At 45.2% G+C, this 21,205-nt stretch overlaps 1 protein-coding gene across 1 annotated transcript in view; it reads right to left on the reverse strand.

The window, feature by feature from the left end:
- LOC126152233 (spermatogenesis-associated protein 13) overlaps positions 1 to 20,698 on the reverse strand; it is a 142,888-nt gene extending 122,190 nt beyond the window's left edge. Inside the window, exon 1 of the mRNA XM_049915994.1 lies at positions 20,685 to 20,698. Coding sequence (XP_049771951.1) covers positions 20,685 to 20,698 — 14 coding nt within the window. The remainder of the gene's footprint in view (positions 1 to 20,684) is intronic.
- Positions 20,699 to 21,205: the final 507 nt, after the last annotated feature.

Consider the following 21,205-nt stretch of genomic DNA (forward strand, 5'->3'; position numbering starts at 1 on the left):
TTTATCGAGAATATACAACGAATAGTCCCGCGTGACTGAAGAAAAGCAAGGAGATGTGTTTACTTGGTCCGCAGACATGGCCTAGCAACATCGGAAATCGTTAACACCAAACGATAATTTAACCTCACGAAAATTGTACGACAAAAGTTGTTTCTTAACTGAAAAACAACAAAAAACATGAGAAAACGTGACACAGTAACATACTTGTAACTAACACATAATGAATTTATTATATATATATATATATATATATATATATATATATATATATATATATATATATATATATATATACGAACGTGTATTACAGGTCACTGAAGATGCTTCATAAATAAAAGAAGCGAAACACGCATGGCAAGAAAAAATGCCTTTCATTTAGGTGAAATGACGGAACGTATAACGATGAATTCTAAAGCAACTAAGGAACGACGGAAAACGAAAAAATCGCAAATAGAATTTTCTTTGGAATGGGAAACAAATCGACGTTTTTCGTTGACATTGTGAGTCGCATTAAGACGTGACGAGCAGTATTTTTTTATTTGGCCGACTGCAATTACACACTGCAAAAACAAAATTGCAAATGCATCGCAGAGAATATACCTGTCGACTCTTAACAAAGACACCCGCAATGTAGATGCATACGTAGATGTCGTCTTTTGTTGTGAAAATTGTAGGAAGGAAATTAGAAGAGGAGGACTGAACGCTTCCAAGCAATAGAAGTGAAAAACATCAGAACAAGAAGAAGAAAATTTGTAGCTCCGAGATACGTACTATAATATAGAAGTAAAATGCAGGGTGTCTGAAAAAAGTTCATACGATTTCACAACACTACTTATATCTCCTACATAAATGAAGATGCAAACAGTTATGTGATTCATTCTTGAGAACTGCTCTGGTCTTTGATAACGCTACCACATAGATAATATTGTGGGGAAGGCGAATCGAAGACTGCGCTTTGTTGGCAGAACACTTAGAAGATGCGACAAACCCACTAAAGAGACAGCCTACATTATACTTGTCCGTCCTCTGCTGGAATATTGCTGTGCGGTATGGGATCCCTACCAGATAGGATTGACGGAGGACATCGAAAAAAGTGCAAAGAAGGGCAGCTCGTTTCGTGTTATCACGCAATAAGGGTGAGAGTGTCACTACTATGATACGCGAGTTGGCTTGGCAGTCACTGAAACAAAGGCGGTTTTATTTGCGGCGAGATCTATTTACGAAATTTCAATCACCAACTTTCTCTTCCGTATGCGTAAATATTTTGTTGACACCCAACTACGTAGGGAAAAATGATCACCATAATAAAATAAGAGAAATCTGAGCTCGACGGATAGATTTAGGTGTTCCTTTTTCCCACGCGCCATTCGAGAGTGGAATGGTAGAGAAGTAGTATGAAAATGGTTCGATGAACCATCTTCCAGGCACTTAAGTGTGAACTGCAGAGTAACCATGCAGATGTAGATGTAGATTGAAGTAAGACAACGGAGAAGTTCTACTAGAGTTGTTACCGACGGGATCAACAAACGCGTACCAAGGATATACCCGATGAACTCAAATTGGAATCCCTGGAGGGGAGAACGCCTTCTTTTCGCGAAACATTATTATTAAGTCAGGCTGTAGAACGATCCTACTGTCACCAACATACATCTCACATAAGGACAGCGAAGACAAGGTCAGAAAAATCTGGGCTCTTTCCCAGACAGCCGTTTTTCCCTCGCTCCATTTGCGAGAGCAACAGGAAAGGAATTGCCAACAGCGGTACAAGGTACTCTCCGCTATGCACCGTTCGGCGGCTTGCGGAGTTCGTCTGCACATGTGGAATGGATGGTAGATGGACCTGACAAGTTCTTGCCGGATTTCAAGAGACAAGAAAAGACAGTGACGACATTCTAACGGGTGGGCAGCACTACAAAAATCGCAGAACCAGTACTACTACTTGTCACGAAACGTATAGTCTACATACAGGATGGAAATTATTGAATTATATGAAAAAAATGTAAATTAGTTACAAACCACACCGTGCTCACACTTAATTCAACATGTAAACGTCAATACAGATACTCGGATTTAGGTTACGACAAATTCTATATACCTGCCATCATTGGCGACGATGTGGCGCCCACAGAATAACAAAATTCTGCGTGACCCGCTAAAGCGTCGGAACATCGATGTTGTCGATGACATCTTGAATGGCTGTTTTCAGCTCAGCAATGGTTTTGGAGTTATTACTGTACACTTTGTCTTTAATATGCTCCTACAAAAAGGAACCGCATGTGTTCCGATCCGGAGAATATGGTAGCCAATCGTGGCCCATGTCGGTAGCCTCTGGGTACCCCAAAGCCACAATGCGGTCCCCAAAATGCTCCTCCAGGACATCAAACACTTCCCTGCTTCGATGGGGTCAAGCTCCGACTTGCCGAAATCACGGTCACTTCGGATAACTGGGGTGAAATCATCTTCCAAAAACTTCATGTAAAGTTCGGTAGTACCCGTGCCATTAAGGTATATCGCACCGATTATTCCGTGACTGGACATTGCACACCACAGTCACTCGTTGAGGGTGAAGAGACTTCTCGACCGCGAAATGCGGATTCTGAGTCCCCCAAATGCTCGAATTTTGCTTATTGACGAATCCATCCGAATGAAAGTGGGCTTCGTCGCTGATCTTCAAATGGTTCAAATGGCTCTGAGCACTATGGGACTTAACATCGGAGGTCATCAGTCCCCTAGAACTTAGAACTACTTAAACCTAACTAACCTAAGGACATCACACACATCCATGCCCGAGGCAGGATTCGAACCTGCGACCGTAGCGGTCGCGCGGTTTCAGACTGAAGCGCCTAGGTCGCTGAATTAAATCATACTAATTCCCATCGTGGCCCGCGGCCAACCGTACAGTTTGAACGACCTAAAGCAAACCATTTAGAAGTTACGACGTATAGTTCAATAACTGTCACCCTAGTCTTTATCCACCAGAGGATGTCAAATAGATGTTTTAATTTCCACTTCTGAATCCAATTTGTGATTTGATGCTCCACTGTCACACTTCAAAATACGTGAAGGCCAGAGTAACTTAGACAAATCGAAGCATTCCATATTTGCCTTTTTTTTTGTACTTCGTACCGAAAGCTTTGAGAAAAAAAAAGGTTATTTCGCCTAAACTATGGCACTTGATCACAGCGGATCCTGGTCTGTGTTGTTTATGTTACTTATTCCTTGGAGAGAAGGTTAGCGCAACTGTAAATGAAAGAAACATCTTTTTTACGCTACAGACGTTCCCAGTAGGCGATCCGATGTTTCTTGAATACTCGTCCGACTACTTATTTCCTGGCGGTAATTCATGAGAAACAAAACACTTTGAATCACGGGTAATGGGAAGTGACGCGTTTGGAAACACTCTTCCCTAACAGCTGAAGACGCATTTCGTATTCCGGTCTGGGAGGGAGTGTTTCCGACTAAGAGAGGCGGACAGGTGGGTCGATTGCCCATCCTTTCTCCCGTAAGGCGCGGTTCTGCCTCGTCAGAGTGCTGGAGCTCCGGGCGCCTTTAAAAAGGCCTTTGTACGCTTGCCTGCCTTTGTCGGACACGGTATATGAAAAAAAGGAGTTGCTCTGTGCCAGCAGTTACTTAGCGGCTATTACGGCCGGCGGCTTGTCAGAAGCAAGAGCTCGAGCAGCAGCCAGCGCACGAGGAAGCAAGTGCCCCATTTAACTCTCTCTGCTGCAGTGATGTTCCGATATCAGGTCGCTGTTGTATACAGCCGAAAGGCGTTGTTCGCGAGGTGCACTCATAACCTATCGAGTCGTAAGCAGCCCGCTACACCACTGCAAATAGCAAGTACCTTCGCGGACACAGCAAAAGTGTTCCTACTCACGTCCAGATCAGCCTGCGGTTGCCAATATTACTGGCACTGTATGTACTGTGCAGCCGACTCGAATGCACAATTTCGCCGCAGTGGAGCATACAAGACCAGTCTTGGCATCGTGTTGTCGTCGCATTATCACCCTCTCTCATCGGAACTTCATCCTACTCCAACTACACAATACTCAACGATGAAATCCCGCTAGAACCACTCATTAACGTTCCGCATCACCCCATCCTTAATTTTTCTCCCCCCTTTGCCCTGTTAGATGCGTCCTGCAGTACCACAGGGCCCCGACGGCAGAACTCATTGTTTCCCATCCGTCATGAACAAGCACCACCAGCATCACCCCAGACCAAAGGAAGCATCGACATCATCTCTGATTACAATTTACCTTTAGTGAAACTTCATCTAAAATTAATAAAAGATAATTTTTTACCGATTTATGCCATTCTTGTTGCAGTTGTTAGGGTTCTCATTCCGAAGAGTGGTTTGATGCAGCAATCCAAGCTGTTCTATCGTGTGCAAGCCTCTTCATCTCTGCATTACTACTACAGCTTACATCCACTTGGGTCTGCTTACTCTATAAAAGCTTTGATCTCCTACAATTTTACCCTCTTCACCCCCCCCCCTCCACTCCTCCCCACCACCCCGGCACACCGCACTTCCCTCCGTTTATACCAGACAGACAGTTCCCTGATGCCTCAGGATGTGTCCTACGAACCAAACCCTACTTTTATTCAAGTTCTACCACAAATTTCGTAATCTTAAATTAAAGTCAGTTTCTCCTCTTTTTGGTTAATAGAGCTGCCTGACTAATTTTCTACATTCTTTCTGTGTCGTCACATTTCAAAATGCTCTATTCTTATCTTATTTGCTCTGCTTATCTTCCACATTTCATACTGAAGGATATATTCATGACACTTATTAGCATTTAAATTTATGTTCGATGTTAAGGCATTTCTCTTTTTCAAAAAGCTTTTCTATTGCCAGCCCGCATTATACATCCTCTGTACATCCGCCATCGTCAGGTATTTTTCTGCTCAACTAGCAAAACTCGGCGACTACTTTTAGTGCCGCACTTCTACTTCGTCTACTTCTATTTGCATTATTTGATTTAACTTAACTACATTCCCTCACCCTTGTTTTACTTTTGTTGATGTTCATCTTGTAACCTCTTTTCAAAACATTGTCAGTTCTGTCTTTTCAAAACATTATCAGTTCTGTACAACTCGCCCTCCAAGTACATTACCGTTTAATGACAAAATTACGTCGTCGGAAATCGTCACAGTTTTGATTTCTTGTCCCTGAACTTTTGAATTCCCTTTCGAAAAGTATATACAGGGTGTTCCGAAACTATTCGTTGAAATTAATGCATAAGGTGGAGAACATCAAATTAAATGTATTTCGACTAGGAACATTGGTCTGAAGTCAACTTGTAGTGTTACGGGACACTCTGTTAGTGATGATGACGCAAGCTGTTGTGTCAGGGCCTCTGACTGGGACTGTGTACTGACGATCAAAACTGCTCCGTGTACGGATGGTTGGCTATGAGGTCTGCTCGGAAACAAATCGATTCATTTGCCAAGCATCACAGCCTTGGTACCACAATAGTCATAGATTAATTGGACCATACAGTCTCCTATTCCACCTCAATGGACTGAGATAGCGTGTCTTCGTGGATCATGTGTTGAAAGAGCTCCTGGAGGGTGCACCTCTAAATGTGAGACAAATGATATACGATTTGTGATCAAAAGTATCCGGACACCCCCAAAAACATGTTTTTCATATTAGGTACATTGTGCTGCCATCTACTGCCAGGTACTCGCTATCAGCGACCTCAGTAGTCATTAGACATCGTGAAACAGCAGAATGGGGCGTTCCGCCGATCACAGGGACCTCGAACGTGGTCAGGTGATTGGGTGTCACTTGTGTCATACGTCTGTGCGCGAGATTTCCACACTCCTAAACACCCCTAGGTCCACTGTTTCCGATGTGATCGTGAAGTGGAAACGTGAAGCGATACGTAGAGCACTAAAGCGGACAGGCCGACCTCGTCTGTTGAATGTCAGGGACCGCCAACAGTTGAATATTGTCATAATGTGTAATAGGCAGACATCTATCCGGATCACCACATAGGAATTCCAGACTGCGTCAGGATCCACTGCAAATACTGGCAGTTAGGCGGGAGGTGAGAAAACTTGGATTTTATGGTCAAGCGGCTGCTCATGAGCCACACATCACGCCGGTAAATGCCAAACGACGCCCCCCTTGGTGTAAGGAGCGTAAACATTGGACGATTGAACAGTAGAAAAACGTTGTGTTGAGTGACGAAGCACGGAACACAATGTGGCGATCCATGGCTGGGTGTGGGTATGACGAATGCCCGGTGAACGTCATCTGCCAGCGTGTGTAGTGTCAACAGTAAAATTCGGAAGCGGTGGTGTTGTGGTGTGGGCGTGCTTTTTATGGACGGGGCTTGCACCCCTTGTTGTTTTACATGGCACTACCACAGCACACATTTGTTTGTTATGCTTACAGTCAAACGTCGATACATCTCATTCTTTCTGAATTTAATATCATCACTCTGAATAACAGACACAAGTAAATTATCTCATTTTTATTATGATTTTCTTTTTTGTGTAATATAACAGTCTTATAGCGAAGATTCTCATAACTGTCAGTCGTATTTCAACCGTAGTGAGTGTTATAGGGTTCATCATTTGAAATAAATAACCAATAGGACTAGAGAGCAACACTGTGCAGAAATAATCAATTGTAACATTAAAGAGAAGTTAAAACGCTCATTCTGTATAGATGTGCAGGATATCATTCGTGTCCATTTCGCATTGTTGTTATTGGTGTTGCATGACGACGAGAAAGTTTTAACTTTGAATATCGTGTTCCTTCAGGAATGAATGGTTGAATGTTTGCCAAGTTTTGCCCTTGTATTCTGAGAGGTTTCTCACATCGGTACCATCATCGAATGGACCTTTAGTTACAGTAGTAAGAAAATCTATATAAGGTAGACTTACGAAAAAAGGTATCCCTTCTGTGATACTACTCTTTGTAAAATGGTCACCTATTCCGTTTTTTATAATTCAGGAATGCCTTTTGGCCCCGAGATGCTGCACTTTTTGTATTGATGGCTACACTGACAGGTTAGTTCCTTGTACATCGAAGAGGTAATAGTTACTTTTAAAGCTCCAAAGTAGATGCCCTAGTCTTTTGAGGGTGCTGCGTGAATATATTATTATCAGAATATTGCTCATGTTAGGCGATGCCTACCTGAATGTCTGCTCATTTCATGTGCAAGCTTGTACAAAGATCCAGTTTCCATAGTGGGACAGAGGCATCGAAATCCTATTCCTTCAATCTATTTAGATCCGTCATTGTATATCAGACACGTAGGTTTGGTATCGCCTGCAGCCTTTTGAGGTCCACAGTTGACAGATGGCAGCAGCGCTGCCTACTGTCAGGGCCCCTCTCTCACTGTACGAAGTAGTCTTCAGCAGACGGCGCTGAACCGTCGGTGTGTGTGTGTGTGTGTGTGTGTGTGTGTGTGTGTGTGTGTTACCAGGCGAAATTATTTGCGATCGATGACTTCCCTCCAAGCTCATTATGAGCGTCTTCACGATGCCTTTATTGTGAAGAATGGCTGAGACATTGCTCAAGTGCTGTCCACGTCAAGCACAAAGTTCCTTTTGAGACGACATCTATTGACGTCAGCGCACTACTCCGGTCCCGCCGTATCGATTCTCAAATGCTTACAGTTCGTACCATGCATATGATGAACCAGCCTAGACGCTTCACTCCGACGCCAATAATTCCAAAATGGATATTGCTTTCGTCACTACTATTTAATTTAGTTTTAAAAAGGATAATACTTACTAATGTTCTACAAAATATTAGGAAGTGTTATTCTTTTAAATATTACTATCATGTTCTAGCAAGGACCGAAGTAAAATTCGATGTTGTTTGCCACAATACAATCTTAGGAATTTTAATGCTTAAACATTGGTTGTATAAAGTGGCAATGAATATGAAGGTGAAATTGTTACCTAGTATTATTACGTGCTTGGTTAGACGAACACTTTTTGTCGTCCACTGAATGGTCCGCTAAATCACGCGAGCTGACCCCCAAATAAAATGTCTGACTACTGGAACAGCGGGTGTAGCGCAGAAGTCAAAATGTATGCAATTTAGCAATTCTATGATATCGGATCGTTAATGAGTGGCTTCTGCTGGATGTGATATATCTGAAGAAATTACTGGACTGCCTTCCTCGCCGAACTGAGGCGATTATAAAAGCCATAGACGGTGATGTACGGTATTAGCGTGTTGACTTCTGTGGATAGCAAAATGTTCGTCCGATGTTTTTATCTTATCACATATGTGGCTGACTAAAAAGATTTTTGACAAACGGATGCCAATGCGGTACACTGGACGGCAACAGAAATCGAAATAAAATGTTCAAACGTACCTACGTTCTGTATTTTAATTTAAAAAAACCTACCTGTTACCAACTGTTCGTCTAAAATTGTGAACCATGTGTTTGTGACTATTACATCGCCATCTATCACAAAGCGAAAAAAGTGTTCCAACTAAAACATTATTATTTCTTTACGTGCTACACGAATATGTAATAAAAAATGGGGGTTCCTATTAAAAAAAAAACGCAGATGATATCCGTTTGACCTATGGCAGCGCCATCCAGCGGGCCAACCATAGAGCCCCCTTCAAGCTAGACAAGTTTCGTTCTTCGTAGTTTTTTCGTTTGACGCTTATTTCATGAGATATTTGGCCCGGTCACGATCAATGGACCACCCTGTATACATTGATTTTTGTTTTCCGATGAACGGGAAACTCATAGCTTTTCATGTTGTTGTTGTTGTTGTGGTCTTCAGTCCTGAGACTGGTTTGATGCAGCTCTCCATGCTACTCTATCCTGTGCAAGCTGCTTCATCTCCCAGTACCTACTGCAGCCTACATCCTTCTGCATCTGCTTAGTGTACTCATCTCTTGGTCTCCCTCTACGATTTTTACCCTCCACGCTGCCCTCCAGTACTAAATTGGTGATCCCTTGATGCCTCAGAACATTCCTACCAACCGATCCCTTCTTCTAGAAAAGTTGTGCCACAAACTCCTCTTCTCCCCAATTCTATTCAATACTTCCTGATTAGTTATGTGATCTACCTATCTAATCTTCAGCATTATTCTGTAGCACCACATTTCGAAAGCTTCTATTCGCTTTTTGTCTAAACTATTTATCGTCCACGTTTCACTTCCATACATGGTTACACTCCATACAAATACTTTCAGAAACGACTTCCTAACACTTAAATCAATACCGATGTCAACAAATTTCTCTTCTTCAGAAACGCTTTCCTTGCCATTGTCACTCTACATTTTATATCCTCTCTACTTCGACCATCATCAGTTATTTTGCTCGCCAAATAGCAAACCTCCTTTACTATTCAAAGTGTCTCATTTCCTAATCTAATTCCCTCAGCATCACCTGACTTAATACGACTACATTCCATTATCCCCGTTTTGCTTTTGTTGATGTTCATCTGAAACCCTCCTTTCAAGACACTGTCCATTGCGTTCAACTGCTCTTCCAAGTCCTTTGCTGTTTCTGACAGAATTACAATGTCATCGGCGAACCTCAAAGTTTTTATTTCTTCTCCATGGATTTTAATACCTACTCCGAAATTTTCTTTTGTTTCCTTTATTGCTTGCTCAATATACAGATTGAATAACATCGGGGAGAGGCACAACCCTGCCTCACCCCCTTTCCAACCACTGCTTCCCTTTAATGTCCCTCGACTCTTATTACTGCCATCTGGTTAGGTACAAATTGTAAATAGCCTTTCGCTCCCTGTATTGTACCCTGCCACCTTCAGAATTTGAAAGAGAGTATTCCAGTCAACATTGTCAAAAGCTTTCTCTAAGTCTACAAATGCTAGAAACGTAGGTTTGCCTTTCCTTAATCTATCTTCTAAGATAAGTTATAGGCTCAGTATTGCCTCACGAGTTCCAACATTTGTACGGAATCCAAACTGATCTTCCCCGAGGTCGGCTTCTACCAGTTTTTCCATTCGTCTGTAAAGAATTTGCATTAGTATTTTGCAGCTGTGACTTATTAAACTGATAGTTCGGTAATTTTCATATATGTCACCACCTTCTTTCTTTGCGATTGGAATTATCATATTCTTCTTGAAGTCCAAGGGAATTTCACCTGTCTCATACATCTTGCTCACCATAGGTGTTCAATACGCCTCCGTTGGGATGCACGGCATATGTCAGTGCGGTACTGTTGCAATTACTGTGAAGGTTATCGCATATTAAATTTTTAAATTCGGTGGATAATTATATCACATACTGACTGTTAGTGGTTTCGTAAATGTAAATGTCGTATGATATTGTTGGTCGGGCAGTCCCACGGGATGGGTGCAGTCGCCGGTCGGAAAGGGTATTCTTCCTCCGCGGACACGGGCCTCTTTACTTGCGTATGTGTGTGTAGTGCCGTAGGACAGACTGAGGTCTTCATACAAGGCTACGTAAGGTGATGTCAGATTGACTCAACAGAAAGCAACCGTCACTTTTAATTTCCTCTGCTCTGTGCTGCTGCGAACGGAAGTAAGAGAAGCAGCAGGTGCTGTGTTGCTCTCTCTCTCTCTCTCTCTCTCTCTCTCTCTCTCTCTCTCTCACACACACACACACACACACACACACACAGAGGCAGCTGGCAGGCAGAGTGAAAAAGCGCGTCGCTCTCGTGGCAGCGGCGGTGGGTGGGGGCAGCTATTGACAGGCAGGTGATCAAACCGTTTGGCAGGGCTGCGAAAGGCCAAGGGGCCCGGGATGGAGACCGCACGCCGCTCGGGTCTGAAAGCTCCGCCTGTCGATAAGGCCGGCCACAAAGCGGCCGCCCATTGAGGCATCGACGTCAGCGACTCTGCTGCCTCCTCGCTGCCAAACAACACACACTCAGCGCCCGTCAGATGCGCGCCCAGCACTGATACATACACTACGGACTGCCGATACGCTTCCGAAGGAGGCAATACACATCAGGAGAAAAGAAATACACTACTGGCCATTAAAATTGCTACACCACGAAGATGACGTGCTACAGACGCGAAATTTAGCCGACACGAAGAAGGTGCTGTGATATGCAAATGATAAGCTTTTCAGAGCATTCACACAAGGTTGGCGCCGGTGGCGACACCTACAACGTGCTAACATGAGGAAAGCTTCCAACCGATTTCTCATACATAAACAGCAGTTAACCGGCGTTGCCTGGTGAAACGTTGTTGTGATGCCTCGTGTAAGGAGAAGAAATGCGTACCATCACGTTTCCGACTTTGATAAAGGTCGGATTGTAGCCTATCGCGATGGCGGTTTATCGTATCGCGACATTGCCGCTCGCGTTGGTCGAGATCCAATGACTGTTAGCAGAATATGGAATCGGTGGGTTCAGGAGGGTAATACGGAACGCCGTGTGGATCCTAACGGCCTCGTATCACTAGCAGTCGAGATGACAGGCATCTTATCCGCATAGCTGTAACGGATCGTGCAGCCACGTCTCGATCCCTGAGTCAACAGGTGGGGACGTTTGCAAGACGACAACCATCTGCACGAACAGTTCGACGACGTTTGCAGCAGCATTGACTATCAGCTCGGAGACCGTGGCTGCGGTTACCCTTGACGCTGCTGCATCACACACAGGAGAGCCTGCGATGATGTACTCAACGACGAACCTGGGTGGACGAATGGCAAAACGTCATTTTTTCGGATGAATCCAGGTTCGGTTTACAGCATCATGATGGTCGCATCCGTGTTTGGCGACATCGCGGTGAACGCACATTGGAAGCGTGTATTCGTCATCGCCATACTGGCGTATCACCCGGCGTGCCAATGGGGTGCCATTGGTTACACGTCTCGGTCACCTCTTGTTCGCATTGACGGCACTTTGAACAGTGGACGTTACATTTCAGATGTGTTACGACCCGTGGCTCTACTCTTCATTCGATCCCTGCGAAACCCTACATTTCAGCAGGATAACGCACGACCGCATGTTGCAGGTCCTGTGCGGGCCTTTCTGGATACAGAAAATGTTCGACTGCTGCCCTGGCCAGCACATTCTCCAGATATCTCCCCAATTGAAAACGTCTGGTCAATGATGGCCAAGCAACTGGCTCGTCACAATACGCCAGTCACTACTCTTGATGAACTGTGGTATCGTGTTGAAGCTGCATGAGCAGCTGTACCTGTACACGCCATCCAAGCTCTGTTTGACTCAATGCCCAGGCGTATCAAGGCCGTCCGTTATTACGGCCAGAGGTGGTTGTTCTGGGTACTGATTTCTCAGGATCTATGCACCCAAATTGCGTGAAAATGTAATCACATGTCAGTTCAAGTATAATATATTTGTCCAATGAATACCCGTTTATCATCTGCATTTCTTCTTGGTGTAGCAATTTTAATGGCCAGTAGTGTATGTCTATATCATGGGTATCGCTGTTGTTGGGGTTGCTAATGGCAACAACGTCAGAAAGGAGAAATGTTTAATGGCGTCATTCTGAGTGGTGTGACAAGTTGCTGTTTCCATTTTCTGCACAACATTTCGATGACCGGCCCAGCAATTTTCTTCAGGTGCTGCCAATTTTGCTGTATGTTTACTCGCTGACTAGACTCCAACGAGACTGTGAACTACTATAGGTCTCACGCCGCTGTTTATACGCGAGTTCGATTCCCGGCGCCCACTACACCCATCGACGCTCATTTCCTTCTCAGAGCTCGCCCTGATACTCTGTGAAACGAAAATTTTCTCCCCAGCGTTTTCCCGAATTTGCTGCCCTCCAGGAAATTTCCTGTTTCTCAACTTATTCTCTGGACCGAAAGCTGGCTGAAACCCGAAGTAGAAAGCCCTGAGATATTCAGCGTGCCATGAAACGTATACCGGAAAGACAAAAAAATGGCTCTGAGCACTATGGGCTCAACATCTGAGGTCATAAGTCCTCTAGAACTTAGAACTACTTAAACCTAACTAACCTAAGGACCTTACACACATCCATGCCCCAGGCAGGATTCGAACCTGCGACCGTAGCGGTCACGCGGTTCCAGTCTGAAGCGCCCAGAACCGCACAGCCACACCGGCCGGCCCGGAAAGACAGATTAGATGCCACATGAGGGGAAGTGTTCACGGTAGCTGACCAAAATATTCTCTCTACTGAGGTCGAATTTGATTGTGACAGCGAAGTTACCTGGTCACATATAACAGCTCAGGGTGGAAGCAAGTTAACTGTTGGATTTTTACCGGCCACCCAATCCACTGTGACAATTTCAGAGCGGAGGGTGGAAGCAAGTTAACTGTTGGATTTTTACCGGCCACCCAATCCACTGTGACAGTTTCAGAGTCATTCAAAGATAGTCTACGGTCAGTAGCGCGGAAATACCAGATCATGCAATGTTAATTGGAGGCGACTTTAACCTACAGAATACAGACTGGGACGACCATAAATTTATTGCAGGAGGTTCAGACGTACAGTCTTGCGAAGAACTTTTTAACACGTTTTCCGAAGTAAACCTCAATCTTCGAAGACTTACACATTCGTCCCACGTGGCCAGGCATTGTCCTGCTGAAATATGGCCTGAGGAGTTGCCTGCATGGGGGCTGGAGACAGGGTGGACGGGAGCAGTATCTGAGGCTCTATCACTTTCCAGATGTTGTGATTGCTGTTCAGGTTGTCCTCAATGCGTAGGAGGCGAGACAGCACGTTATAGCCCCAATGGCGCCCCAACGCAACACACTTGGCGATTGTCCGCTATGCAGCTTAACAGTGCCCTCTGCCCGACTGCGTTCCCCACGGTAGTGTCACTGTAGGACAAGCTGAAGTGGATCTTATCTGAAAACACGACATTTTGACTGTGAGCACTCCTGTGATAATGATGTTTGCTTTGTAGGATGCTCAACTGCACGGTCATCAGCTCCCATGCTAAGTCCCAATTTTTACACAGTCCAATTTTTTTCACAATCCAGTCTAGCCACTGTCACGAATGGTGATGGTGATGATGATGATGAGGATGATGATGATGATGATGAGGAGGAGGAGGAGGAGGAGGAGGAGGATGAGGATGAGGTTGAGGATGAGACCAAGCCCCGGGCAGAAAAAATTCCCAACCCGGCCGCGAATCGAACCCGGGACCCCGTGATCCAGAGGCAGCAACGCTAGCCACTAGATCACGAGCGGCGGACTGGGCACGCCAGTGACTGCGTTCGCGTGCCTATTGCTGCCTGAGGCCCTGGTTGTTCCTAGTTTGTGGAAACCGACGCGATGTCATACATGCCAGCAGACGACGTGGAACCATCGACGAGAAGCTGCCCACATTCAGCCTTTGAAGTCGAACCAGGACTGGGTGAAGCTGTTTTGTCGGTTACGCCCATGCGGACAAGATGGCAAACATCCCACGCCGTGGTCACATCGAAGGCTCCAGTACAGGCTAGTTGCCATGTATACCCATCTTCTATGCGCTGGTTCAACACACGCATTACTATCGTCGCATCGTGCCTTGTACGAGCCGTAATGTCTCGGTACGACAAACTCGTTTCCTGGAGACCAATCGTTCGGCCCCGTTCGAAATCACTCGCATGCTAGTAGTGAACCCTTGACGTCGACTGAACATATCAGCACTTGCTTACATGTTTCCACTTCGTTTGACGGCTCTGCAACTACTGAGCGTGACGTCACATAAAACAAAAGAAGACGCTGCTGAGCCTACGTGCAGGCCAACTCCCTCTAGAATCTTAATCGTTTATTGTGGTTCCACTGTTATGTGATTGCCTGATTTTAGAGCTATCAGACAATTAATTCTGGGCGCTTCAATTTTTTACAGACAGTAGTGCATTTGAACAAGAACGAGCGGGAGGGAAACAACGAACAGTGCATACGCGAGCGCCTAACGCGATTACGGCAGCCCGTAGGAGTCTCTCGTGCGGCCTATCTTTAAGGCGGTTCCTACGGAAGCGTGGAAGCTGCCCTCTTTAAATTCGTGCGCAACGAACTTTAATTGGAAAATAGCGGCGCCACGTGGACCCCCTCCTACTCCACTGCCCCCTCACCCCTTCACCACTTGATATCGGTGGCTCGGCGCCAGTTTCCCAAGTTTAATAGCAGGGGCGGGACCTACAACACCCGCATTCCACTTTAGCGTCCTGCCTCTTCGGAGAAACTTGAAATTCCTAGAACACACGCTGAAAGCAAAGACGTACTTATATGAGGCCAATAAATCACGAGGCATCGGATAGAGTACAGGCTACGTGTGTCCAAAAAATATAGTGAGACGTTTTAAACAGATAAACAAAAGAGAAGTAGCGTCAATAAGAATACACTGCTGGCCCGTGCCAATGAAATTTTCCCTACTGTGCAGTAGGAAGTATGCCTGATTAACACTACAACGCTAAAGGAGGGCGGAGATGCTACATTGCTACTAAACCATCGTAAATTTTATTACTCCAAAATTTATTCAGAGGAATAAAGAAAAACTAGGTAAACGCCAATCAAATCTACTTTCTACGAAATAATCCCAGGTCAGGTTTTAGAGGGATTTCCTCACCTGTAAGACGAATTCTGGGATTATAATTTCCCACTCAAAGAAAAACAAAATTGGAAAAAGGCGATACATTCAAAATTTTCCGGATTTCGCCATCTAAAAATTAATGAAGGAAAAAACCTATGGCGCTATATGTCGGTAAAGAGAGAATAATGATCATATTTTATCTCCCTCCGTTCCGACCATCTTTTCGGGAAATTTACGATGCTTGTAATGCAAGTGGTGCAACGAGGAATTCCTTCTCAAATATATCCAATTGGGATTTCGCCTCCGTCCCACTACCAACTAGCTTGCGATTTAGTTAAGAAAACTTCACAAACGAGTCGGATCTTGAACAACCTGCTCTCGTCTTCGAAGTGGAGAGCAAAACTTACTTTAATTAAAGTAAATAAATACTACCGTATCTGGAAAGAATAGCGAATAAAACTCCCCTCAGAAATTCAGCTGAAAAACCAAAATCTATGTCAAATACTGTATAAAAAATGCACCAAAATACACTCCTGGAAATTGAAATAAGAACACCGTGAATTCATTGTCCCAGGAAGGGGAAACTTTATTGACACATTCCTGGGGTCAGATACATCACATGATCACACTGACAGAACCACAGGCACATAGACACAGGCAACAGAGCATGCACAATGTCGGCACTAGTACAGTGTATATCCACCTTTCGCAGCAATGCAGGCTGCTATTCTCCCATGAAGACGATCGTAGAGATGCTGGATGTAGTCCTGTGGAACGGCTTGCCATGCCATTTCCACCTGGCGCCTCAGTTGGACCAGCGTTCGTGCTGGACGTGCAGACCGCGTGAGACGACGCTTCATCCAGTCCCAAACATGCTCAATGGGGGACAGATCCGGAGATCTTGCTGGCCAGGGTAGCTGATTTACACCTTCTAGAGCACGTTGGGTGGCACGGGATACATGCGGACGTGCGTTGTCCTGTTGGAACAGCACGTTCCCTTGCCGGTCTAGGAATGGTAGAACGATGGGTTCGATGACGGTTTGGATGTACCGTGCACTATTCAGTGTCCCCTCGACGATCACCAGTGGTGTACGGCCAGTGTAGGAGATCGCTCCCCACACCATGATGCCGGGTGTTGGCCCTGTGTGCCTCGGTCGTATGCAGTCCTGATTGTGGCGCTCACCTGCACGGCGCCAAACACGCATACGACCATCATTGGCACCAAGGCAGAAGCGACTCTCATCGCTGAAGACAACACGTCTCCATTCGTCCCTCCATTCACGCCTGTCGCGACACCACTGGAGGCGGGCTGCACGATGTTGGGGCGTGAGCGGAAGACGGCCTAACGGCGTGCGGGACCGTAGCCCAGCTTCATGGAGACGGTTGCGAATGGTCCTCGCCGATACCCCAGGAGCAACAGTGTCCCTAATTTGCTGGGAAGTGGCGGTGCGGTCCCCTACGGCACTGCGTAGGATCCTACGGTCTTGGCGTGCATCCGTGCGTCGCTGCGGTCCGGTCCCAGGTCGACGGGCACGTGCACCTTCCGCCGACCACTGGCGACAACATCGATGTACTGTGGAGACCTCACGCCCCACGTGTTGAGCAATTCGGCGGTACGTCCACCCGGCCTCCCGCATGCCCACTATACGCCCTCGCTCAAAGTCCGTCAACTGCACATACGGTTCACGTCCACGCTGTCGCGCCATGCTACCAGTGTTAAAGACTGCGATGGAGCTCCGTATGCCACGGCAAACTGGCTGACACTGACGGCGGCGGTGCACAAATGCTGCGCAGCTAGCGCCATTCGACGGCCAACACCGCGGTTCCTGGTGTGTCCGCTGTGCCGTGCGTGTGATCATTGCTTGTACAGCCCTCTCGCAGTGTCCGGAGCAAGTATGGTGGGTCTGACACACCGTGTCAATGTGTTCTTTTTTCCATTTCCAGGAGTGTACATAAAAACACAAGTCATTAAGATAGGACGAGTCAGTAAATTTAAATATCCTGGAGGAACCATACAGTGGCATTAATTAGAACGAACTTGCAACATAAATTGTAATTCAGCTGATTCGTTTTATGCAACCTGCATTACATCTGTATCAGGAACGGTAACCAGACAGGCGACAGCCACGCAATCGATGTAACTTCTCCCTCAGAGCTTTGGGCGTCTGTTAGCAAACGGAATCATAGGGTAAAAAACGTAGATGAGGATTGGCTATGTGTTACACTATATTTTTGTACCAAGATATACCTTTCTTCTGCCATATTTACCCAAGTGTCTCCAACTATGCTTTGTGTCATTAGGGTTTTGGACCTCAAAGAATTTTACTCCGTTTCTAGTACTTAATCTTTCGTAAATAGTTCAGAAACGTTGCCTTATAAAGTGTGTTTCAGCACCGGAAACAACAAAATTAACAGGAGATATCAAAATGTGGGGCGTGGAAGAAGGAACTTTCCGGTATATAATCTTTGATCCATTTACGAAAGATTAGGTACTGTAAACGGAATAAACTTACAGACATTCTAAATCTTTATGACTACACCACTAATTACACAAAGAAACACTGGAGACACTTGGATAAGTGTAGCGGAAGTAAGGTATATGTTGGTCCAAAGATACACTGTAACTCATGACCAATCCTAATTTGCGTTTTATACACTACACTTCCGTATGCTAAGAGTCGCAGGAAGTTCTGAGAGGGGACATAATCGTTTATGTGGCTGCCGCCTGTGTGGACACAACTCGTGATTCATAGTGCGGGTTGCATAAAACGAATCGGTAGGGGCAGCTGAATCACTTTGTAAGAATTATGAAATTGAAGGAGCATATGGTCTGACAAGAAACGCATCTATAGAGAAAGAAAATTAAAGCACTCTAACACAGTGATAAGAATGGAATATTCTTGCATGTGTAAATACCTAACACTGAACGTGGCTCAGTCAATCTTCTGATATAGGTAAGTATCCTGGAGAAAGGATTCAATGAAAGTTTGCAAGATTTGCGTCCATTCTGCGGCAGTCTAGGTATCGCGAAATCCACTTATTAAGCTCACAGTAGGTGAAAGATAAGCAATTATTTATTTTGTAAGTTCTTGCGTGTGTGCAGGGACATGCGCCTTCTCAGGTATCACGCAGGTGACCGCCATTTACAATTCACACACGAATTCCTAATTAACAGCAGACCGCCAGTATGGTCACGACCCAACGCCAACTCAGTGCTTAAATGTTGCCGAAGTTGCGTGCACGTTCCGTGATACACCGATTAAAATTCTCTCTAATCGTTACTGAAACTACCATAATCTGCTGGCTATAGGCAACAGGAGAATTATGTAAATGCGGCATTATAAATGCCAAGCAGTCAACAGAAAAGGAACGTATTTCACGTTCAGTGTTCCTAATGAGCACGCAGTCTCAATTTAACATAGTTAGGAAATGAGAGCTATAAATTATTCATAAATATAGCCCAATATTCCACAATTAAACAGTCGTTCACGAAGTATATAAAAGATTTACGGAACACTTACAGAATCGCAATCTTATGGCTCTTCTCACCACATATGGTTTACATGTGTTAGGGGCCAATGCCATGTTCTGCTCTTGTTCTGTTTTACTTAGCTACATTTCCACGGATCATTTGTACGATACTCTGCAATAATGAATCGATGACTTTTATAACAATACTCTTATCCGTTTTCGAGCTGAAGTGAATTTTCATAAAGTTCAATTTTTGTATTTTGTAATTACGAACAATTTTAATACTTCTATTCGCTACTAACCTCGCGAGAGAATGCAGGTGCTGTGACGCTTGCAATTCAAAAAGTGTAGATATGTTGAACAGTTGTCTGCAGGATGATCGTGGAGCAACACCGAATGCTTTACTGAAAAATGAGTTACCTTGGAAATCCATACGCATTACAAAAATGGATGTGTGTGTGTTCCATATCTGCTCCTAAGTCACTGGACCGATTTCAGCCAGACTTCGTATACATATCCCTTGCTGTTGAGGTAACAACCACCTACCTATCATATTTCAGGAGACGTCATATGCAATGAGATGCATGAAAAACTGCCCCATCATACACGAAATTTCAATTTATTACTTTTTTGCTATTCTATTCGCAACATATCTCGTACACAGTATCCAAATATACTGCTGAATATACCTACACTAATATATCGTTGTACGACATGCAGTTCAAGAGATTGAGGTCATAAATACTGAGATACGTGAAAAAATGCCACATGGTGCATCAAGTTAACTACTAAGACATTCCTACAGCAGAGTCAACTTAGGGAAATCGTTACACCTGGCAACGCTTGGGACTGCGAGGCGCAAATGGCTGTAGGTGAAAACAGTAGCCGTTCAAAAGGCTCTGAGCACTATGGGACTTAACATCTGAGGTCATCAGTCCCCTAGAACTTAGAACTACTTAAACCTAACTAACCCAAGGACATCACACACATGCATGCCCGAGGCAGGATTCGAACCTGCGACCGTAGCGGTCGCGCGGTTCCAGACTGAAGCGCCTAGAACCGCTCGGCCACAACGGCCGGCTCTTACCGGCAAATAGAAAATGAGAATCGATAAATAAATCCATAGCAACCGGCATACCTTACGATCTTATGCACCAACTAATGTTATTCGATCACCGTGGGATTAATTATAAGAGTCTGTGACCTGCAGACAGACCGAAGTCTGCTTGCTATGACTGAGAATACTTACATATAAGGGAAACAATGGTGGATCTAGGAGTGAATCTTGTGGAACACTTTTTAATAATTTTTTATCCCTGTTTAATGCGATCGTTACAGCGACTATTGTCTATGTCAGAGGCTAGCATCATGCCCTCTACGAATGGATAGTTAGTCTTACCATCCTAATGTATTTGTTTTGTATCTACAGCCACTTGGATGGATGCTGAAGAGAGTGCTGTCTCGGTATAGCAAAGTGCAGCAAGCAGCCTTACGCGGCGCGGCGCCGCCTGATAAAGAGGCTGCCTGGGAGAGTGTAATCGTACGGTATAACTTCATTACGCGCTAAATCATGTCATTCCCGGCCTTCTTGCTGCCCCGCCGAGCTAAAAAGACACTCGTGCTCCCGTTAATGAGGACTGGTTTCCAGCGACCGGTCTTCGATTCTTTTGAAACGGGAGTGATCGACGCGGGCTCGCCTACGCCGCAATTCATTTCCACCCCAGGCTTCCCGTAACAGTATTTCTTTGCGGCAACTCGCACTTACCTCGGCCTCTGCATAGTTTCACGTCCGTTTCTCGCTCGCGCGAAAAATAGCCTGCGCCGTAAATTGTGCTCGTAGCTGGAAATAAAACGAAGGTCGCAGGCGGCATAAAGCATAGACTGCGCGATTGCTACCGGCAGTGGGCGGGAAAATACTCCTCCTGTGGTTTATTTACGCGCCGACTGACGCACGTTCGGAGCCGGTGCCGAATTAATTGCGCTGGTGGGCTCTGGCTTAAGGCAGCTGAACTGCTGATCTGGTCGCTGAAACTACAGCCGTGAAGACACGTCGGCCTGTGTACTACCGAGGGCTGCTTACAGACTAACAAGGAACCCGGTGAATGCGAGATCGCTGAAGACCAATGATGTTTACAGCATTCGACGCCTCAGATATTGTCTACCGGTAGCCAATGGTGAGCACAGCATGAGGCACGGAGCGTGGTTGAACTGCGTAGTCGACGAATAACTCACAACAGTGCTAGTGGTGGTGACGCAAAGTAGAGCAATGACAACAGTAAACAAAGC

Source organism: Schistocerca cancellata, chromosome 2 (genome assembly GCF_023864275.1).
Source record: "Schistocerca cancellata isolate TAMUIC-IGC-003103 chromosome 2, iqSchCanc2.1, whole genome shotgun sequence".
Classification (NCBI taxonomy): Eukaryota; Metazoa; Arthropoda; class Insecta; order Orthoptera; family Acrididae; genus Schistocerca; species Schistocerca cancellata.